General features: G+C 41.3%; 1 protein-coding gene across 18 annotated transcripts in view; it reads right to left on the bottom strand.

Annotated features, from left to right (window-relative positions):
• Positions 1 to 24,179, bottom strand: part of BBX (BBX high mobility group box domain containing) — a 148,110-nt gene that overhangs the window by 7,265 nt on the left and 116,666 nt on the right. For 15 of the 18 annotated variants that reach the window (XM_049824627.1, XM_049824635.1, XM_049824633.1 and 12 more), the window contains 6 exons: positions 21,711 to 22,623; positions 20,676 to 20,814; positions 17,272 to 17,420; positions 9,539 to 9,628; positions 3,019 to 3,216; positions 2,148 to 2,340 (listed from right to left, as the gene is read on the bottom strand). In XM_049824627.1, coding sequence (XP_049680584.1) covers positions 2,148 to 2,340; positions 3,019 to 3,216; positions 9,539 to 9,628; positions 17,272 to 17,420; positions 20,676 to 20,814; positions 21,711 to 22,623 — 1,682 coding nt within the window. The remainder of the gene's footprint in view (positions 1 to 2,147; positions 2,341 to 3,018; positions 3,217 to 9,538; positions 9,629 to 17,271; positions 17,421 to 20,675; positions 20,815 to 21,710; positions 22,624 to 24,179) is intronic. The other 3 variants (XM_049824640.1, XM_049824643.1, XM_049824644.1) reach the window with 3 other exon arrangements.

Here is a 24,179-nt window from a genome sequence, read left to right as displayed (position 1 = left end):
CGTCACTGCCTGTTATCTAATCTCACAAGTCAGGTTCTATTTTTGTTACAATATGTGTCATTTGCAGCAATGAAAATCTGGGGCCCACTTCTTATTTACGCAAGGGCCACTTTACCTCACAGCTAAGACCCCAGCAGAAATGGAGGTACTATCGTGCTTCGCACAACTGGAGTGCAATGAAGTGGCCTTTGCACAAAATGCTGCTCAGGCTTACAGTACTTAACTGGGGTATGCTCAAGGTAAATAAAGCTAAACAGAAGCCTTAACTGAAAACCACGCTGTCACTTCCAGATAAACTCTAATTACAGTTAAAAAAAGAGTTTGGCTTCCATGGCTCAAGGCTCTGTAGAATTATTTAATAATTAAATTCAGACACTGAAAAACCACATCAAGCAAACCTCTAACGCTGTTCTTTTAATTTCTGGCTTTTTGCAAATAAAGAACTGAGTTGCAAAAGATAACAAACAGTCAACAGTAGAAATGAGAGGAGCATCTAGCCCATCAGATTTAGTTTTCTGTTTCGACTTCCATTTGCCAAGCCTGCGAGAGCTATGGCTAAGTTTCTACTTGGAAAGAGTCCTCCCCTGTTGTCATTTCCCCCCGGGGTCATTACAAGATGGAGTTTGCAACAGTTGCTGGACATTTGCTGGTTTGGTGTTTTCAGACCTCGTGGAAGGTGCTGCATTAATCTAGCAGCATCATCATGATGAGATGACAAAAAGTGGGAGTATTAAAGACAGACCCAAGCAGAAGGCTATGTAAAACATTAGCTCACTTCAATATGGACAAGAGGAGGACAAGAACTCTTAGAGGAACAAAGAAGGAAAAACCACAGCGAAGCGAATCCTGTTGTTCTTGTGCAATTCTGGTCAGTGTTAACGGAAATCAATGAAACCACAAGGGTGTGAGCGAGAGCAGAGCTTAGCACAGCACTTCCCCAAGTCTCACTTCGTGGCTTCTGACCATAGAAGATGACAGAAACGAGTTCAGCCTTTTGCTGTTTTAATGGCAGACACTTGTTTTGCAAGGCTGGGAGGAAAGGCCAGGCTGACTGCAGTGTGAAAACACTTCTCACCCAAAACAACATTGCTTAAGCAAGACAACAGCTTCTCCAGAGAAGAGCTAGCAGGCTGGGTTCACCTGACTTTTTTTCTTCTAGGGCCCCTGAGCTTCTAAAAAGCCTTTTGATGTTTGATGCACAGCCTGAATACACAGGACTGGGTTGGTCGATGACTGGGGGCCATGAGATCAATAGTAAACTGAGTTTGTGAATGGTTTCATCAACTGTTGCCTCATGGAATTTCTTAGGCAGCCAGCAATCTGTCAAATGCCATTTGCTGAGGCTGTGATTGTTTCAAAGTGTTCCAGCATTTCCTCACTGACTTTCCACTGCAGTAAAGGATGGGGTTTCACCTCCAATAAGCTGCAGCATCCAAGAACAATACTGGATAATTAAGAGCCAAGGAGGACTTGCTGTCACTGATCTCATCCCATCACAGGTCTAGGATGCAGGATCTGACCACGCTGAGCTGATCCAACAGACCTACATAACCTGCACATTCTCCACCTTATCTGTATAGATGGCCTACTTGGTAACTGAGAGGACCAACCCAAATATGACTTTCCATCACCCAGAATTGTTCTGCCCCATGACATTCTGCAGACGCTTTGCCTCCTATACAACAAGGCACAAGAGTAAAAATAACAAATTAGCTTCCTTCAGCCACGTTCAGCATAAAAATTTCAGCTGAAGTTATATGAAATTCTATCCACAGTCTTAGGCCACTGAAAAATGCAAATCAGCATGCAATAGTTGTTTAAATCCGATGTTATCTGACAAATGGCACCTGATAATTAGAAACCCTCAATCATTAGGTTCTCAAGAAACATATGAACTTATTTATACACAAAAATTAGTAGGCAAGCTTACCAAGGAGGATCACTTTACTGACTATGGAAATAGATCACATTGTTATTTAGATGAAGACTTAACACTACTAAGCAAGTGGTATAAAACAGACATTCATAGAAAGTTGTGGAAGAGGAAACACAGGCCAAATTAAACAGTCTGCAATTCACGTGCTTTCTGAACGAGCTGGCAGCCACATACTACTCACTTAGACAACAAGGGGAAAAGAAAACCATACCTGTGTACATTTTCCATGGCTGCTACTTCTGCCAGTGCAGCTAAGCTAAAAAACGCAGACACCGCTGGCATATCTGATGTAATACTATGATTTTCTTCTGTCTCTGCATTTCTGGAGCATTCACTGTTGCAATCTGTTTCTGCACTTGATGTTTTTTGAAGAGTACTTTGTGGCAGCTCTTTTGGCTTCTCCTCTGCAATAAAAGAAAGTTAAGCTTGCAAATCTACCACTTAAATTCACAGCAGCCCACTGATGCTAGTCTGGTGTTAACAGAATCTTCACCTTTAGGACTTCGATTTTCCAAGTGTAATCCAATTCATACTGCAACCTCTTCTGACTCAAGCTATTGGCAGAAGCACAGTACTAAGGTTTATGAAGTAGTTTACTGATTTTGCATTCAACTGAGTTTGATCTTTTAGGTCAGGCAAGAGAGCTTTTATGTACATTTTAGATACAGAAGTCCTGAAAGATTATCTTAACTGCAGAGGACCCCTGCAAGTACTGTGGCATTGACTGTCATATTATGGAATTATTTTTTACATCCTATAAGGAGGTGCAGTGTCATTTCTTTGCTGGACTGGAAACAAATTATGAAAGGTAACTGTTTTCCATTTCATTCTGTATCAGCTCTCAGTTCTTAGAGAGAAATAACCAGGGAGAGGAGACAGATCTGGGCATTCAAACCAAAAAAGTTGGCCATTATGGACTCACCGATTTCCCAGTTGATTGATACCTGCGTTTTAAAGTATGACCTTTCTAAGCAGGTATGAAACCAAGCTAACTGAAAAATACTTCCCTGATAGGTTGCTCGTACTCCAAAACTTTCTCCAACCATTCAATTTTAGCAGATTTAAACTCTTAACTTCCTTACCTAGTGTCCCTCCCGCTGGTGACACTCCACCATCTGCTGTTCGGACAAGATGCGTGATCTTGGTTTTCCTTGCTTTCCTTTTCTGGCTGCCAACTAAAGGCTCATGCATCATTGCTGGCTCTGGAGTGTTTAGGGCAGATATAGAAATTTTATTCTTCCAGGCAGACTCACTGGAATTTCTGTCTTCTAAGAGTATGGCTGAAAGAGGACAAAAATGCAATTTTACACGTAGAATAACTCAGCTACCAGCTATGCTCATTTACCATTTTGCATCCATCTACATAAAGCATTCCCTCACAGGTACTCAGAGCATAACCCATAGCAAGATATGATCTGAATGCTGCAGATATTTGCAGAAGAATAGTAGCATCAGCTCTTAAAAATATCCTAGGGGATTCAAGTTTCTAATATTTGTAAAGGAAACTGTGAGATGGGCAGTAGCAGTTTATACAGTAGTCTGTATAAAACACTCTGCAACAGAAGATGCCAGCAAGTAGCTAAGAGACAAAACGTATTTAAGGAACAATAATGGTCCTCATGTAAGGTTATCTTAGCTCATAGATGTACTCACAAGCAGAATTCAGAAACCACAGACTAACCCCCAGTCTTCTCTCTATAGTCACTCTACGTCATCTCCTCTAAGCAGAGGGAAATGCTGCCTTGTACAAAACAACAAACCTTAAAAAACACCCAAAAGGCAGCAAATACAAAAGCAGAACTGGATCACATTTGAAGACAAGAATGCTAAAAAAAGAAAGTAAGCACAGGAGAAAATACTGTGATGGAAATACTGCCTACGTAAAGTCAGAGAGTGAGGAAGAATCGTTTGAATTGTTCTCAACAGTACCAGTGTTGGTGCTTCAAAGCAGCCTTCTGCCCTGAACTGGAAGATGATCACAAATTTTCACGCGACTTAACAGTTGCTTTAATCTTGTTCATGAAGAAACTGGTCAGACAGCAACCACAAAATGTATTTAAGCTTCCAAAGTCTGAGATCAGTGCATAGCCGTCAATCTGACACCATAGGGTATCACTAGTCCACAAATTAAATCTGGGACATCTTTTTTGCTCCTGTGATAGAATCATTATGAGGCCTACCCCACCTATGATCACCACAAGCTAGGATCAGAAAGAGACTACAGGTAGCAAAGGGAATGCCCAAGTCATTTCTTACAGATGCCTGTCTAACCCATTTTGAAATTGGGAGCACTCATGGCATCTGCACCAAGTCCTCAGGGTATTTTTTCCCAGTGCACTACCATCCTGAGTTATTTCATTATTTTTTCCTAATGCCTACACCTCATCTCCCCTGCTGCATTTTCAACTCATTATTTTCTTTACCACCCGTCAGGTTATACCCCATCTCTTTGCCACAGTCCTTTATATATTTCACAGCTGTTACTGTGTCTACAGTTCGCTTTCTCTTCCCCACAGTTTCTTTCAATCTTTCTTCCCGTTTTACAGATACATTTAAGACCCATTTGCTCACTTTCTGGGCGGCAGGACCAGCAAAAACTACATGCACAAAACTCAAGCTGGAGTGCTAACAACTGCTCTTTCAGAAGGGCTCAGCACCGAACAAGACCAACCCCAGACACTGAGACTGGTGGTGTCACGCAGGAGCACCCAACTCCACAAACCGCACACTACAGCCAAGCAGCCTGCATGGACTTTGCCCTCTTTCATTTTAATGTGCATTTACTGTTTATTTATTGTTGGGTTTTTAGATTTAATGAGCTTCCTATTCAAAGATACGGTTAATATAACCTCTATCTTTTGCTAGCTTCTTTAACTCTTAATTGTGAGACGACGTGGACTGGGTGAAGAGAACAGCCGTAACACATTTTATCTTGTCAGCTGTTGCCCTTTGCTCTTTGGTTTTAAGTGGGAAGGGACCTTTTAATGTTTTATAACATAAGAATACAATCAAATCTAGTACATATGTGTAGAAACATTTGGAAATGTTTCAAACCCTGATTTGTTTGTGTTCTTAATTCACCTTCGTATTGTAAAACATTTTTGAACTTATGCACGCTCTTTATTTTGAAGAAAAGCACACAGCTTCAATTAGCTTTTCTCAGCGTTTAGCTACAGCTGCTAACCTTTCCAGGGCAGAGCTATGCTGTAAAACTTTTTGTAAAGAGAGCAAGAAAAATCACAAGAAAAGATCTGTCCCGTAACAGTCCAATTCAGTAGAAGCACCAATGACTGCAAACGTAACTTTCAAGTAACTCAACTGGGCTAACAGTGAGATGTTCAGATAAACTGACTGCACTGACTGAGACCAAAATCTTCATTGGAATGTGTAATTAAATGGGCAGCTCTCTCTCTAGGTTTCCTATTTGGGAATTCATAAACTTTGATTATGTATTAATGTAATGGTTTGGGTGTAGTCCAATACTATTTATTAATTCTGATTTGGGGATTTGCTCTAATTAGATAGTACTTTGACACTGCTGTTTAATTCTAGTTTGACTGAGTTTATAATGGCTCTGACATTAGTATTACAAGTCACTTTTTTTTTTTTACATTCAATACAAATTTTTTTTTTACATTCATACAAATTTTAAGACATGATTTCAAACAATTAACAACACACAACAGAGAGAAAGCTGATTTGTTATGTTTTTAATTCGATGTGTTGTGTATTACAGGTCATGTCAGGTCACTGGAAATTAACTTGTCAATACAGCAGACAGCTCCCTTTTACATTTGTTTTCTTTCTCATATTGTATGAATCAAAAAGCTTAATAAATTAAAGATAAGAAGATTTTGAAAGGTAAAAATCAAAAGAGGTGATAGTTATTAAAGATATAAAACTAAGAAAATATGCAACAGATTAGTTGCAGGATGTTGGCACATTTGACTAAGAAACAGCAGAAGGTGGCTGACAAACTCAGAGTGCAGCAAGCATATTCCCTCTCTATGTTTTAAGGCTTCTTATTCCCTGAAGTGAGACTTGAGAGTCTTCCCTCTATGTTTTTTTTAACTCCTCCAGCTCCAAAGTAAGTTCTTTAGCACTTCATCGTAACACTGCTGCCATACAGCTTTGAAGGAAGGATTAAGTGTGAGCAGTGAATGAGTATTCTTGGGGGGTGGAGGGTGGGTGTTGAAGGGAAGAGTTGCTTTGTTCTTCTCTAGCAGTCTTAGTGAACGTTGGGATGAGAAATCATTTCACTGACTTTTTCATGGATCCTTATTCGAGCGGACATAAAACCTAACTTGGAAGAAACCTTACAAAGGCCGTCACTCCAGCTGTTCTGCTGCTGCAATACCACTCGTGGGGTCAGGTGGCAGACAGAGCTGCAGCAAGGGCTGGGGACTAACAAGCAGAGTGACACCGGCTGACGAGGCAGCAGATCGTCAGGCCAGGTGTACCAACAGCCGCCTGAATGGGAAGCTCTGCTGCATGAGCCCAAGCTGAGCCGGCCCTCCTCCAGCCTGGATGGACGCTAAAGGCACAGTGGCACAGAGGTGCTGGCTCTCTCCGGACTGCTGGCCCCGCACAACAGGGCTTTCTCGGCAGAAAGTAAAATAACAGGTCATTCTGCTAATTTTCTGCACTTTCTGTTCTTGCTCGAACCTGCGTGCTAAGGCTGTACAGACTGGTGTGTGTGGGAGAGCTGGTGGATGATCAGTAGCAGGCAGTTAGCTCTACCAGCCCCAGGAGGCCGTGCTCCTTGGCACATCAGCTACTGTTAAGACTGGTGTACACCTTCATCTGGCGCAAAGGCCAACACCGTATTTGGTTGTCACACAAACCACGCAAGAACCCTCAGCGTGGCTCAATAAAATCTACCTGCAAGGAGTCAACGGTTGTGACTTACCCCTTATTATTTAAAGTATTGCTTCCCACCGGAAAGCCTTGACTGTGGAAGAAAATACATCTCTCGGCTGAGTGGTGTTCAAACCCCCCAAACACGGATAGGTCCAGCTGTGCTTCTGTCAGCCTTCCTAAGGGAGTGACATATCTCTGAATATATTCAGTAGCATTACTGTGTGCTCTGGGCTAGGAGGAGCAGGGGTTGTGGCATGTCCACTGGCCATTTTACTGGGCTGTATCTCTGTAGACACCTGCAAACTCGTAATAGGGCGATTTGCACTGCTGATGCTGTGCACAATGTGGTCACACGGAGTCAAAACCCACTCAGATACTCAAACCAGAGACAGACCCAGACAACATGATCCAGTCACATCACAATTTGCCTTTACTGGACTTACTTGTCTTCGTTCCAAACACAGACACACACTTCTCAAGATGACAAAACATGAATCCATTATGACCCATGCTGACAGCAACCCTTCCAAGTGTCTCCTCTCCAGCTGTCAGAATATTCAAGCTCCTTCCTCCAGCAAAATGAACTCCGTAAAATCCAAACCCACACATATAGACTTGTGACTCACCGCAAGTATAGACTAATCACAAAAAGGAGTAAAATTTTAATTTAGTGTTTCGATTCACTAAATCCTTGTATATTTGAATTGAAATGAAGGTGCTGGGATTTCCAGGTCGAATGCTGCAGAGTATGGGACAGCGGAGTCAAAGAGTTTAGGGCCATGCTGCCTAGGAACTCACAAAAGGATGAAGTTACGCAGGCAGCACGTGATGGTGAGGCTGTACGCTACATGCCAAGACCATACCTACACTGCACTTTTCTGATCAACACTTCATTTTCAGTGTTACTACATGGTACACTTAAGAGTAGGCAAGACTGCAGATTTTCTCCCCTTTGTAACTTAGAGAAAATGCAGTTCCCCACCAATATATATACCCACTGTCTTTCCTTTGATGATTTCTAAGTAAGCTGTGTAATACTGCTAAGTTCCTCATGTCTTTGCTTCAGTCTTGGGAGGAACTTAGCAAACTGGCCCTACTCCAGCAAATGCACAGACACATCTTTAATGTTGAGACATGATGACATTATTCACATGCTTAACTTCCAAGGACATGCCTCTGTGTTGTGCTGGAACCAGGCCAGGGTACTCAACACTTGCCAGGCTTGAATCTTTGATCACAGTGCACACTTCATATCAAGATAAACAGGCTGGTTTCTTTTAATCAAATGGAGGTTTTGACATTTTGTTTAGCCACATTCTATATCTGCAGACTTTAAGATATTTATATTTTTGACTCTATCAATGTATTAAATGCTTTCAGTTTCTTTTCCCATAGGAGAATTTAAATACCCATTTTTCTTACTAATTTGTCTACACGGTCTATTAATAATTCAGGGACAAAAATCTGAATGGAACCCAATAAAAGCTCTGTCTAATGTATGATGCCTTTTTCACACCGGCATGGAAGCAAGATAGTTACTTCTCACCAGCGACTCCCACAACATGTTTGTTGTACAAACACAACGTAACAGCGCAAGTAATTTCAAAATATTTGCACCCTTGAATGCAGCAGAGCTGGCAGAGCCTATGTGGGAAAATAGCGCACATGCACCACAGAGGACACAAAACATAGCATCAGGAAAGGAGGGGAAGTGACATGGCCAAGCCTTAGGGAAAGATATTAAGCATAAAGGTAGCTGGGGGAACTGGAGATGGGGGTAGTAATTTTATTGTCTTAAAAAGAGACAGATAGTGATGAGGAAAAAAATTGGAAGAAATTCATGGAGCTACTAAAGTAAGCAGAACCAGAGAGGCTCCTCCATACCACAGGGACGATGTGGGAGAGAACTGCACTGTGGAAGGGCTACGGAACAGTGATTTGGGTAGTGTGGGCAACATGACTACAAAAGAAAAAAAAAAGGGGGGGGGGGGCAGCAAAGCAGGCTAAGCTATAATCCTGTACATACTGTACACTTGAAAATGCCCCCACGAGTTGTGAGTATGTAGGTATGCAGGACCACAATACTATAACAAGAAAAAAAGACTCTGGAGACCTGCCAGCAGGACAGAGGGCAGAGCAAGTCCAGGATGTAACTTAAAAAACTGTCAAGGTCATCTTCAACCTGAAGCAAACGGAAAGCTGGTTAAGGTTTCTACAGAGGGAGGGTTGGTTTAGGTTAGTATTTCTGAGAGCTGGTGCAGAAACAAGCTTTTACATCCTGACCAGCTGCAGTCTGCAAAGTTCTAGACAGCAGAAAATCACAGGGAGAGGAGACAGGGACATGAAAGAATGCTCTGGCAAAGGGATAGATAATACAGTCTCTGATATAGAGGGGATGGAGGTAAGAGCAACCAGAGGACTAGAGTTACTTGCTGTGGAAGATAAAGAGTCCAGGGCCAACTGCAGAACTGCCCTTGCTCTGTCAGCTCTGCTGCATGCCATTTGAAGCAGGGAAACTGTAATTAAGGGAGATGCCAATTAAAACCAAACCAGCATCATACTGGAATAAGGTAATATGATCAACTGGATCCAGGAGCTAATGGAATCAAAGCAGACAGGGAAATAAGGGACCAGAGCAATCAAAGACTAGAGAGCTGAGTAGCCTCAGTCTAGAAGCATTTCCCCAAGACTGAATTGAGAGAGAAGGTGTCCCAAAACCTTAACTAAGTAATGCACCAGTACCTGTGTCCGGAACATTAAGCTTCTCCTTTCTGTGCTTACATTTGCTGACAATTTTGTGGAATAGGGTCTTTTTCTGAGACTGGAATGAACCTACAGACAACATTAACAATACATACTTTTAATTAGCAGTTTTAAAAAGGGTACAACAGTCACAGTATGTACTATACAACCTCCCCTTCCACTAATACAGGATGCCATTTCATGGGGAAGCACAAAACCTGACCTTCTGCCCAGAATGGACTCTGGAGGCTTCTAGCAGGCTGTACTTCAACCCATTAGCTCCCAATGCTTAAGTGCATACAAAGCATTTTGGAGAATGATGACCTTAGGAAAGCTTAACCATACAATAAACCAAGGGGTTTGCTTGCTTGTTTAAGATACGCTCTCTTTTGGATGTGTACCGAGTTTGGCTGGAATGCAGTAAACTTTCTTCGTAGCAGCCTGGATGGTGCTATGTTTTAGACCGGTGACCAAACCAGTGTTGGTAACACACCAATATTTTAGTTACTGCTGAACAGTGTTTACAGAGCATCAAGATCTCTCTTTCTCACTCTGTCACCCCAGCGAGTAGGCTGAGAGTGCGCAAGAGGTTGGGAGGGGATATAGTTGGGACAGCTGACCCACGCTGACCCAGAGATATCTCACACCATACAATGTCTTGCTCAGCAATAAAAGTGTGTGTGTGGGGGAGTTTTTTCTAAAGTAGTTGTTGCTCAGGGACCAGCTGGGCATCAGTTTGCTATTGGTGAGTGCTGGCTTTTGCATCACTTGTTTCTTCCCCCTGCTTCAATCATTAAACTGTCTTTATCTTGACCCCTGAGGTTTTTTTCTTGCTTTTGCCCTTCCAGTTCTCTCCCCCAACCCACTGGGGGAGAGTGAGCAAGTGACAACATGGGGACTTACCTACCAGACAGGGCCAACCCACCACAGAATGCAAGAGTTACCTTTGCCTTTTTGGTGACCAGAAATGAGTTTATACTAAGTGCAGAAGTAAAAGCTCCCAGGAGAGGAAGATGAGGTTATGCCCAGCTCATGGTACCATTCCTGCTTTGATAGCAGAGTCTTTACTAGTAGTACTTGGAAGACATCTTATGTGACAGCAGACCATATGTATGCCACTAGCAGAGGCCATCAAGAAGCTATCCTTTGTCTCGCTAACAGAATAAACAGTGATACAACAGCAACATAGACATAACAGATCAAAGATAGAACAGATGCATGATCTCTACACTGCAAAGCCATTTTTATGGAGTTACTTTTCAGAAACTCCACTTCAAAATCTTATTTCCAAAGACACAGAAGGCAAGCAAGTCTTCAGGCTAGCTCAGAACAGACCTGCCTGAACAGTAAAGAGATGTAGTGCAGGTGACAAGACGGCTTATAGTCTAACAAGAGGGTCTCCTTCCCATCTGCAGCTGACCTGGAAGAGGATTCTACCCAGCACAAATACCAGCCTCCTCCACTCCTCCTCATCCTTAAAAGGAACCAGACACATACATTGGCTATTGAGACACAACTGCAACCGTGTACTAACACCTGATCAAGGTAAGTCTACATCACGCATCTGCCATTTGCCATCGCTGACTCTCTATACGCAGGGAAGGAAGGAGAAAAGTGTGTAGCATATGGAAGAAGGATCTAGTCTTATGAGGAGAAAACCATTCATAGACACTAGGCTGTTTGAGTAATATTGAAAATTACTAAGAGAAAGCTAAAATCCAGTCAGAAGCAGGCACAGAAACCCTATTTGTACATGTTGGCTTATGGCTCACTGCTACTTGGGTTTTACTACTGAAGAAATCAAAACTTTGGGAAAAGATTAATCATCTCCCAAACCCCTAGAAGTCAAACAACAAACCAAGTGAAGTCCAAGCGAGACACCATCTTAGACAACATCAGCTTGAATCTGAATAGCTTCACTAGAACTTGTACAGAAAACATCAGAAATTTCCACAAAAGAGGCCATATTCACTCAAACTGATTCAAGTGTTGTTGTGCAAATTTTACAATAGCTTCCCGAGTGCATCACAGACTTGGAAAAGCAGTCTAGTGTCAGTACAATAAAAATGCCAAACAAGGAATGAAAAAGCTCAGGCAGGTTGAGGGAAAGCCTAAGTGAAAAGACCGAGCTTTTCTGAAAACTAAGGTCAAACACTTCATCCACATCAACTGTCTTCCCACAACAGTTCCACAAGAAGACAGAGGCAAAGGTACATAACTAGATGATTCTTATGACGTTTTTATTGTTTTTAAAAAATTAGAAAATTAGTGATTTTTGCAGGTGCTTGGAATAAGCAACACATTACATAGTATCACAGAAGTCTCCATTTCTACAGCTCAGCCTGCACGCTATCGACCATTTCAATCAGTATCAGACTGTCAGCCAGTGCCAGCAACTCTTAAGCAGAATAACTGAGACGAAAAATTAAAAAAAAAAAAAAAAAAAAAGAAAGAAAGATGGCAAGCATTGCATGAGGTAAACATGTCTTTCACCTCTTTTCTACCATCCAAGGCACCCTTGTCATAAGCTTGTACCTGTGACATGCAGGGTACTCCAAGGCACGCACCACTTCCATGTAAAATTTTGTTCCCAAATGAAAAATCCAAGGACACTGACTTCAGTGGGTCAAGAGAAGCTGCCTTTTCAAAAGAAAAAGTCCAATTTCCTACCCTTTTAGCTGTTATTCCTGTAAGGCAGTGCCCATTTACACTTGAATACCCTTTGGCCATGAATGCAGTGAAAGAGAAGATGGGCTAATAGCTAAATAGGTCAACATGTCATACTCAGACCTGAGAATGTAACTTCTGACTCCATGAGAAACTTCATCCACACTCCCTGCCTGCACTATGCAGAGTAAACTAGAGGATATGCTCACTGTGCTCTGTGAAAAGCCAAATTACAATCAATCATTCTCACACTTACACATACAAATTGTCTAGTAATTACTGAATAGACTATCTGGCAGCTCTTCGAAAATGGCCATATCCCATCCTGCCTTTAGATTAAGGCCTAAGCCAATGAACTACCAAATTCAGGATCTGTGCATGGCATATTCAGGTATGAAAACCAGAGCTTTTCTTTTAATAGAAATTAACTGAACTAAACCAATATGGAGAAGGCAAAATGCAGTCTGCACCGGAGAGGACATCTGCATGTAGGAAAGGCTGAACAAGGGGGCATTTCTGAGATCAAGTGCTGGTTTTGGCTGGGATAGAACTAATATCCCTTTTCAGGCTTCCCCAGGGTCACAGTTTAGGCACACTCACCCATGCAGGAGCTCACAGGACGGAGGGCCGGGCTACACCTGCTTCGTGGGGACAGCAGGCGAGTACTCTTGAGACTTCGAACAAATGCCACTTGTCAACATTCAATCCAGACAAAATCCATAAGTGGAAAAACTAACTAACCTAAAAGGCTTGCTGTTAGGCAGCGGACCCTGGATGTGATTTCATATATAAAGTTGAAAAAAACCTTTTAATGCTAGTTTACATGCTATTGTTGTACAGCCATCTGCAAGCGTAAAGTTCTTTTCTCCTGCTCCTCGTTCTCTATTGGAAATATTTGACATGGCTCTTCCTTTCCCTCGCACTTCAGCAGTTGCCACAGGATTTAAACACCTGCTAATCCCTGGCTTGTCCATTGTGCTCACTGAGGGTGGTAAGGATCCCCTCCTGGGAATACTTGCTATGGCCAACGGCAGCTGCTCCAGAAAGCAGCAGGCAAAATGAACCCACCATACATAATGAACCATAACTGCATTTCCTCCACATTTCTGCACATATGCTCCCTCTGTTCCCACAAAGTTCCCTATTTTAAAGGGCCTGATCAAATAGAGAACGCTTGAACATGATCATAAGAAAACCAGGACAAACAGTTTTGTCTGTGTATTTCTGCATCTCTCAGGAGGAAGATGCTGTATTTTTAGGTCATGATCTTTGGAACACTACGGCATGCGATCTCCAGGCATCTGAATGCTTTGATCCAAGCAAAAAAAACCCCTGAGCTAAGACCGAGAGGAATGCCACACAGAAGCATCCTTTTTAAGTTGATGCTTTATTTCTAGTCCTAGAGGCCACAGACAAAAAAAAAATTGTAGACAATCCCTTTCCGAAATAAAAGCACACTATGCATTCCTCTCCCTGCCTTCCCAAAATGAAAGCTTTAGTGAAGTGCTTAATGTATAAGTGAGCATTTCTTCACAGCACAAGGCAGAAATAATGACTATGCCTGTTGCTCATTTTTGCATACAAGCGGCTTAGTGACTCACTGCAGACTGCTGACTTCTGTGTGGTGGGATGTTTTGGCACATATGCCATTGGAAAGAAGAAAAAAAAGAAATCGGTCACAGCTCCAGCAAATGTCAGAGCAGGCCATCTGCGCTGATTCAGTGTAGCTGTATTTTTCAGCCATTTTATGACATTATTATTATTTTATATGCACACTCCCAGTTCAAAATGCTTGAGGTAGAATTTGCCAAAGCATTATGGCTTATTCAATCCTGCTCTTACTGACAGAAGACCCCATTAATTTCAGGAGAAGCAGAATTTGGACAACTTGGAAAGCTCTGGGGAAAAAATTGTCGCTCATTTAAGAAAGTTCAAATTTTCCCTTATATATGTACATTTGAAACAGCTTTCACATTACAGGGTTCTTCAGGTGTTTTTATATGAAAAGAACTGGCTGAAGTGAGGACTGGACATGACAAGCACAATTTTCCACTTAGGGGTAAGAAAATATCCTGGCACTCTTGGCTGTTTGAGTTAGGTAGCTGATCAGGCCTCTTGTAGGTATAGGTTAATGACATTTGACAGAAAATCAATCTGGCACCATTTACTCCAAAATAAAACATATTAAGGCATACAGCCCTAGTTATGGTGGGGGGGAACACCCCAAAACCAACAAACAAAAATATTTCTCCATTTTTATTCATGTAACATCCCGGGGAAGGTTCAGTGTGCAGATTTTATATATAATTTAGTAGGCACTGATCTGTAGACTGCAAAAATTAAGTACTTATCTGAGAACTGAGAATGCCTGGGAAGTTTATGATCCTGCACGTGCTCATTCATAAAAAGCAGGGAATGATTTTAAAAAGTATTTACTAAGCCTGCCCCTAGTGATTATTATCTGGCGTTTGGAAACATGCAGAGGCCCCGACTACTAGCAGGCACTATTTGTGCTGGACATCTCTTCTAATTACCTTACAGACAGAGACAATCCCAAGGAAGAGCAAAGCAGCAGAAACAACTCCACATGACACGGTAACGCAGAGCACAGCAGAACAAAGTTAAGGTCTCCTACAGCCCAACAGTCACACCCATAGACTATATTGACCCTTCATGGTTCACACTCATCACACTGCAAGAGTAAGATGTTACTTTTGTTTAATTCTGATGGTACAAAAAACGATGATAATTCAAAAAACCCAGAACCATTCCAAACCAAGCTCCACCATTTTGAACAACATTTTCATTTTCATTTCCTGCAATACTTTCGGAAGCCTGGTATGCAGACCTGTATGCTTAACACCTTTGGAGGTCAGTATTCTCTAAGCATCTTTGGACTCGCCACAGTTCACAGGCAAGCCACAGCATGACAAGGCTGAATGGCCTGTCAGTACACCACAAATTAAATTGAGGATTCAGCTTAATGAATGTTTGGCTCAGTTGGACCAGTTTCCCTATTAAGCTAGTAAGCTTGCTTGTATGCAATTTGGTTCAGGTTGTTTCAAAGCCACGGCTCACATCCTAATTTTAAGCATCCGAACAAAACAGAACAAGTTAAAATCGACCCACTGACATGGAATGTTTACTTTTTAGCCATCTTTCTTTTCCAAAAGAAAAATGGTTTGTTGGAAAGTTTTTTAGCTACTTCTTGAGAGCTGAACTTCACTCTCCAGGGAGCTGGAATGACTGACACAAGCTGACAGCTTGCCGGGGTAACTTGAGCAAATTCAACATTGGTTCAAATTAGGAGCAGATATCACTAGCTCTGTCTGGATTTAGTTTGGGGCTGCGGTTAGATGTTCACTACAGAAACAACAGTGTCACTATCAGATATTCCTGCCCTGGGGCTGCTTGTTGCAACCCCACCGCTCAGTCAGTGGAAAAGTTCATGTGACTGTTTACCATCTGCTTCAGTGCAAATCAGCCGGCTTAGTTTAAAGACGCCTTTTTGTCAGCTAGAGGGCAAATGCTCCATAGCCTCCTCCACAGGGCTGTGCCAAAACTACTTACATCAGGCTTGTAACCTGCCTGCAGTTATGCTTCTGACCTTCCCTTGAGGCACGGCCAAATATATTCCAAAGCTCTTTAAGTGATGCAAACAGGGATAAAAATTAAGCTTTTGCATATGAACCTAGCCAAAAGCAGAATGCCATTCTGGGCTACCTGACTTGAGGTAGCATTCTAGTGTGCCATTCCCAAACAATGTAGGGCCTGCAATTTTTTTAAACATACAGACACTTGAACAGGTAAATACTGTAGCGAGAAATCCAAGGAGCTGCTATTACAACTTCAACTGCCAGATCACGGTAGATGAAGAGATCTTGTTCCCAACAGATGTTGCTTAACTAACCACTGTATTATCATACTGTAAAGCAATTAATTCATGCTCGTTGAAGAAGTTCTGTCAAATACATAGCATAAAAAAATGAAAGGCATTTGAAGTCAGAACTCACTTGGTATTAGCAGAAGTCTAATTTTGCAAAAGCGACACTTCCACGTCTAATTATATAAGTACAAAAATCAATACCAAAATTGGCATGCACTAGAAAAGAACAGCTGCTCAATCCTGCATACTGTCATGTGTGTAATTTGTGAAGCATTCAAAAGGCATAGATCTAATCCAGGGTCACCTGGTGAAAATAGCCATATTAGATCTGAAAACCTGTCAGTCAGTGGAACTACCATAGTATCAGAAAAGGAAACCAGCTTCACATTGTGCACTGTGCATAATGAGGATTCTTTTGAGCATCCTTTTGTCTTGTAGAAATACTGGTACGTCATTCCTTCATTTTCTGATCCTTCTGTATGTATGCATCAGTACTTCTGCCACAGTCTAAAAGCAGCTTTCCCTACCATATTCTCACTTCTCTATCACCTCTGTGTCACAGGTTGTCTGTATACAAAACAGCCAAATATGTCATAAGTTTCTCCCTTCAAGAGCATCAGCAACAAAGCTGGGTATGGAATTGGTTTTCCTGTCCTCTAACCTTTTTTATTGTGTCAGGACATTTTTGCTCCAAACTTATGATAGAGACTTAGAATCTTGGTGAAAAAAAATATCCAAATGTTTCCTTCAGACAACTCTGGTATCTTATGTTTTAATTTACAGAGCCTAAAATTACAGTGAAATGTAAACTGGCATAAAACTACATTTTGAAAAATGTCAAAATGTAACCTTTTGATCGTCTGCCATTTTTTCCCCATTTTCTCCTGGGAAAACTCGTCAAATTCACTTACTTTACAAATATTTATGTTTTTGATAAATTTGCTTGCTACGAGGAATATATTTCATGTACAAACTCTAACCAGTTCTACTCCTCATGAAAATCAGGAGTGAAGATTGCAGCCTGAAAACTAACCCAGGTGAGAACCAACTAACTTCAGTGCTAGAAAAATATTTTTGACTTCAAACTTTTCACAAATAACAGTAAAGTAAGAACGTATAAATTCCTGCGCTTGTCATAGCATTGTTGTTCCTTAAGAATGTATTGCACATGGTAATTTACCTTTGTTGGATTTTGGTTGTTCGGATGAGCCGCTTCCAACCTTTCTCTTTTTCCTCGGAACAGCTGAATTTTTCCTGTCAAAGGTAATAGGACTGTATTGAGGAAGGCTGTTGAATTTCTTTTCAAATTCTTCTTCCAACTTTGCTAAGCTAAAGGGGAAACAAAATCAATCAAATTAAATGTAACTCTGTTTCTGGAGAAAAAATATTGTTTAGGAGCATGTGTGCGTATATACACACCTATCTACATAGAGAGAGTGGGAAAGAGATAAATGCACGCACACTGTAAACATCAAACTAGTATATACTAATCTAAACTTGGGATGAGAATGTACGCTCCAGCTTCTGCATTTGTAACTCAGTACAAATTGATTACATTAGTTGCACATATTAAATTAGAAAAAAGAAATAAATCAGCGTCATACTGGTGACATTTAGTTCTGCTGCACAGATTCATAAAGGAGATTTGTCTGTTTTGTGAGGGGAATGAAAAAAAGACAATAAAACCAATAAATAAACAAACCAATAAAATAACTTCACATAAAAGTTCTTACACCAGAATGGAAACAACAATTCAAGCCAGAAGAAAATGTCAAACTCTTCAATCTTCTGGGGATATTCTAAAACCTGATGCTTTGGGGTGGGAATTAGCTTTGTATTTGTTCTGGGGGATTATATTTTCTCCTCTCATATTTTATTTGTTGTGAGATGAAAAATGCAACTAGCTCATGCTTTCATGAAACCCAACATCCCTCATGCTTCAGACCAACCTGAATGACTGTAACTAGGTTGCCTACAACTCAAGAAATTCACATACATGGTATTGTTTTTCCTAATAGCCAGATAAAAACAAACCACTCTAACAGGGTGGTATGGCATAGCATCTCCGGTTGTAATGACTACGCTGGCTTGCATAAGCGCTCTGTTCCAGCAAATTTTTGCAGCCAGGCAGGAGAATAGGAAAGAATTGTATTTTAATAAAAGGCAGTGTGCACAGCTAGGCAGATTATAAATAGCACTGTCAATGATGGGGGAACAGTGACATTTTCTACTCATATTTAATTGTTTGCTATGGAAAACCTGAACTTGACAAAAGTTGGCGTAACTGTTGGAGGGATGGCCCTTACACACTGTACGCTTGGAATTATCACAAGAAACATGGCATTTTTCTTTGCTCTCTGAAGGAGCACTTCAAACAAATTGCATTCTGAAAGCTTTGCTACACACAATGATACCTCACTTTATCTCTGTAATCATTACTTCTTTCGGTAAGCAATCTTCCATCTTAAAATACAGCTTCGGCTCCTGGCAGACTGCGTGTATGGTGGGGTTGGTTTGGTTTGTTGCGGTATTTTTGTGTGTGTGTGTGCGCGCGCGCGCGCACACGTTTTGTTTTGTTTTGAAATCACAAAGATACCTGACATTAGTCGTGCTCAGCACTGCTACCTTTCTCTCCCATGCGGATGTTCCCTGACAACCACAAAACAAGCTGATTTTCTGCTCTGACAGCTGTCATGCAATTCCATCCTCTGCCCCCCCAGCTCCTCTCCCGCTGCCTGTTGCCACCTGCCCCAAGGGCATAGGAAGGGCTGCAGCTCTAATTGGGAAGGCCCAAACCCTGAAAGCAGTCGAGCTGCCATCCTGGCTAGTAATTTATAGCTTGTGCGACACGGAGGCAGCGGAGGGTGCTGCTGTCCCTATGTCAGTGATTCATTATTAAAAAAAACAAACAATAAAATAAAAATCATTCACATTGTCATGAATTTTCAGAGCATCTCACAAGCCTGGTTAGACACATGGAGCTGAGCTGAGGTCTTCAAGCTGTACAGCCTAGTCCTGCCAGAGGATATGCTCGGCACTGGAGGGGGCTGCCCGTGGACACAGCACACCTGGCAGGGACCATCGGGGACGTGTGGGCAGCTACGGATGGAGGAGGTAGGAGGATGTGGGGAGAAGGACATAATTCCAACGGGGTGAGGACCCTCCCCGCTACCCACTTACACAAGATGAGGCTGAAAGGTGATCTGAAGGGAGCAGAAGGAGTTAAGAGGAGCAGGTAGAGGTAAAGCCAGCTCTTCAAGTAGCCAGAAGATCAGGTATGGCAATGAACAGGGAGATGGATACCTTCTCCAGCACTTACGCTCCACAAGTTACCGTTCTGCCTTTACAGAATTCACTAAGTAATACTCATTAATGACACGACTAAATCAAGAAGCAAGACTGGTGAGTATGTATCTTCTCCATCCAGACAGCTAATGATGGTAGAACAGTATTTGTCAAATGAAATAACCACTTACACAATTTTCCTAGCTACTTTGAATAAACCATTTGTAACTACAGGGGTTTTTTAGCTAGGAGATACATTCAATTTTCACATCATTAGGTGAGAGAAGTTTTCAAGCTTTCAATTTAAATTTAAAAAATATTTACAAAACTTATATACAATGCACTAAAAATACAAGAAGTGTTCCATTAATTTTTCTTGGCTATTCCAAGCAAGCAAGACTTGGAGATTTTCATCAATTTAGTATCTTTGTTGTAAAGTGAGCTGCAGCTAAATTTCCCATAGGTTATAGGAAAGGCTACCACAAGCCTGCACAGAAGAAACATATTACAATTTTAAAGCAGGAAGTGTGGAAAATTACTCCTTTTTAATTCATTTTCACCCTCTGAATTCAGATAATTAGGAGACTTCAAGAATCTGCAAGTAAGTATGAATGGCTAAGTAGATTTAACAACTATGCCTGCAGTTAAACAGATCTGCAATACTCCGACAAAAATTGTTATTCATATACTAGAATACTAATTATGTGTGGCCTTGCTAAATTTTAATGCATTTGTAATCATTAGTTATTCTTCTGATATATTTAATTTCTTCAGGGTGTACATGAACAGTTTAAATATCTTGTCTCTACAATGGAAAAATGATCTATTTATCATAATTATTTGCCAATATTAGAACATTGTTTACTCTTCCTCTGTAAGCAATCTCTCCAAGCGGGCAAAGAGTTCTAGTCTTTCTAATTCTGCTTATGATGACTGAACACCTACATAGAACTTTAAATACTGCTCGCGACGTGCTCTGAAAATATAAGTAATCCTCTTCACCACCTCTTGAGCAGGTAAATACTGCACTTTGGTTTTTTTCAGAGGTGAGCAAATAATCTTTTTCAAATCTGTTTACAGTAGTGTAAACCAGGAAAGATCTCAAAGGAATTACTTTGGTATATAAACAGGTATCTAGAGCATGACATCCCAGCAGGTTTTGTTCTTTTGAAGAATTCTGTCTAATTGTGATTATTTGGGTGTTGGATGCAGTTCACTTGGCTGCAACGAGGACGATTCACTCTTAAGTTATCAGGCTGACCTAACTAAAACTTTGAACAGTGTTAAGCTGCAACTTACCCGAAAACAAACTCTTCCTTTGGCTTAGGCTTTTTCAGCTTTTTGTTCCCACTTGTCCCACTTTGGGAAAAAGCCCAGTTTTCCTCATTCCAGCATCCTTCATGATCTGAGGAGTTGCCTTTTCCTGAGCTTCTTTTTCCTGGGATGAAGGCAGAAAATTGTTTCTCATCTTTAGAAAAATGTGCCAAAACAAAGCGGGCTCAGAAGGAACTGGTGTACCCATTCAGTACTGCAACTTCTGATGCTTGACCTTCTTGAAGGGTATTTATTTATTTTAGGCTGGATAATGATGATATTGGCAATGATTTCCTCCTCCTCACCTCCCACCCCCATCCCATTTTTTATACTACCTCTAAAGTCAGGATCTCTCGAGGTATAAAGGAGCAGAAAGAGATTACTAGATTCAGAGTAATAAACTTCCCTAAAATTATAAACAAACATATTTTTCCTCTCTGACTGTTCTATTTACACATAGAAGTCTACTAATCGGAAAAATACATTTCAAGACATCTCACTGAAAGCTTCCAGAAATTATCTCAAATTCATCCTTCCACAAGGTAAAGGGTTCTCGCTCACCACCTACAGCAAAACTAACAATCAAAGCAAAAGCACAACACATTTGCCTCTTGTAGGACTGAGAACCATGCTCACAACCACAAGAGTTGTTTATATAGAAACAAGCTAATTGTTCAGGGTTACATACAACACAAGTCCTGCATACACCTATCAGCAGGCTGACAAATTAACCAGCAAAGCCTCTGGCCAAAAAGCTAAATCTCAGATCATAAAAAGATGAAAAGGGACAGGTTAACAGTTTGTGAGGTAAGTAGGAACACAGATGGCAGGACTCCAGACCATCTGCCCTGGACCATGGAGTCCATCCCCTCCACCTGCCCCCAGCATCTCAGGTGACCAGACACAGCATTCCCATCACACACTGCTCAAACTCCAGCTTAAACAAGGACTTTTGTTTTTCCTCCCACTCCAGGCAGGCTTTTGCGGTCCATGCTGTAAATGAAACTCAAAGCCACCCACCTCTGTCCACGTTAGCGCGCAGAGATGTAAGCATGCCCTCTGACACCAGAGTTTTATAAAGAGCACCTTTGCAAGATCTCTCTGATTTCCTGGAGCCACAGGTTTCTATCTTTTTAACACAGTCATTGTCCTCAGTTTTGACCTGTCCTGGTAAGCTTTGGGGTACCACCTCCTCTGTTGGGGTCAGTGGTTCCACTTTAATGTTATCAGAAGCCTCACATGGTACTTCCTTGCTGGCTGCAATAGTAAGGAAATCAGGAGGCTTTGATTCTTTGGTGGTCTCCGTGGGTTTCTCCTTTGATGTTTTCTTCTCTTTCGATTTCACTTTTTTCTTTGGTGATTTTGTATCCAACACGCTTCCCTTCACATTTGAGACAGGGCGGTTTTTTTTGCGGGGAGCTTCTGCAAGTCTCTCAGCACCCCAGTCCCCCTTTGCAACAGCTTCAATTGTATACATTACACTTTCAATGTCTGACTCTGAGGACTGCCTCTTTTGTTTCTTGGGGGTGGATTTTTCATTTGTGTGCCGGTCCAGCTTACTTTTTTTCTTTTTCTTCTTGATCTTTTCTGGCTTTAGCCCGAGGATATTCATGTCAGCCATTGAAAGCTCTGGAGAACAGCACATGTGATCTTTTGTGTTATCATTTCTCTCAAAAGGACTGTTCTCCATTGCAAGACTAGTAAAATCTCTGCATTTTGCAGTTTGTGATTCCTCAGCTTTTGTCTCATCCCGGTTTTGCATTTTCTCCATCTCTGATTGTTCTACTTTTCCTTTACAGGAGTCTCGTGGTGTTGTGTTCTCCAGTTCTTCTACTTCCATTTCTTCTGGAACTTCCTCTCCCACATCTTCCGGTGCTTCCACTTTTGTTTTCCCAGGTTCTTTCACTTTTACTCCTTCTGAAGCAAGGCACATCTAAAACAAGTTTAAAAACAGTGCAATGAAACAAACACCAACTATTAACATTACTTACCTGTATTAAAAGGAGCATTACACAGGGAATCTCTCTGGCATCGTAGTTCAGGAAAACAAACTATGCTAAAAGAACAGTACTGAAAAATATGTTGAAGCCCTACTGACACTGATGCAACATGATGATAGCTGAGCAGTAGAATAAGGCCGGCACGTTGTACAGCTCTAATAGAAAGAGACTCCAACTGATCTCAGTGGTGTTTCTGTGATCCTTTAAGTGCCTTTTTTATAACCTGGAAACCCACTGCTAGATTGATTTTCAGAATACCCCAAATGCAATGGAACAATACAGTATCTCTCACTATTGCCACCGACACGTTACTTGAAATCTCATATCCATAACCCCTTCAACTCCCAAATATCCCTATATCATTCTTTCCTCCATTTTCCAAATGGCCCTGAAGGAGGGGGGAAAAAAAGTTAAGTGGATGTCAGTAATTGAGATTATTTTCTTTTACTTGAATGTGTGAAATAATTTGGAAGATAGTAAAAAAGCCTTCCAAATCTTTCTTCTCATGTCACAGACTTATTTTGCAAAGAACTGCAAAGCAGCACTGGTTGCCATGGTTATCTCCTCCTGAAGATAACATTAATGGAAACCAAAACCCTCATACTGTCTGAGGAACAGCAATATTAAAAAAAAAAAAGAGCTGTAAAAAAGTCCTTAAACTGCCATGTTCCTGCAGCACTGACTTGGGAGGTCCTCTTGGTTTTGGATCACTTGTAAGCTACACTGACACTGCTACACAGCGTAGTCCTTCACAGCACCAAGCAATTGCGCTTGGGAAGACATGCTTTCTTCTTCTTACTCTCCCCTCAAAGCCCCCAAGCTGAATTCTCAGTGTTATTTTGTTTTTAAAATGAATGTCAACAAAACAGCCACCTGGAGCAAAAACAGATGGAAGAGGCTTGCTTTGAACTAGATATCAGGAGCTTCCCTACCCTGCAGCTCAGCCCACAGGCCATGTGGTCAGTATGGATGTACCCTCCAGATCACTGGGTTCTCTTTAGGTCAGTTTTAGATTTCTCAAATCAGCAAGGCATTTTTTCCTTGAAAAATAGAAATATCTTACAACAGTATACGTACGAGTCTAACACCAATGACGGAATGCTTTGTATTAAGTTTCTGAAATTCTTGCTGCACAGGGTAGAAACTCCTGATCTGGTTCAGGTCAAGCTAGGTTGAGCACTGGAAACAACGAAGCTTGGGCAGCATAGCGTCTATTAGGAAGCAGGTTAAATTACACAGAGGAAAACCCCGCAACTATGCTTAAGTGGGTTCTTGGTACTTCTGTGACTTTTTTACTGCACTGCAATGTAAACACAGCCTGTGATTTTCAAAAGCTAAAGGTCAGTCTTTAAAATGCATCTTATTGGACAGCAATAATATTTTGTGAATTCAACACGCACACCCCTCACCAATGGTTTGGGTTTTTTTCTTTATACCTTTGCTTCTTCTGCAGTAGCCAATAGTACAGAGGGTCACAGATGTGGCTACA

The sequence above is a fragment of the Accipiter gentilis genome, chromosome 21 (assembly GCF_929443795.1).
Source record: "Accipiter gentilis chromosome 21, bAccGen1.1, whole genome shotgun sequence".
NCBI lineage: Eukaryota > Metazoa > Chordata > Aves > Accipitriformes > Accipitridae > Astur > Astur gentilis.
Note: the sequence above shows the minus strand (reverse complement) of the source record. Positions and strands in the feature narration are given on the sequence as shown.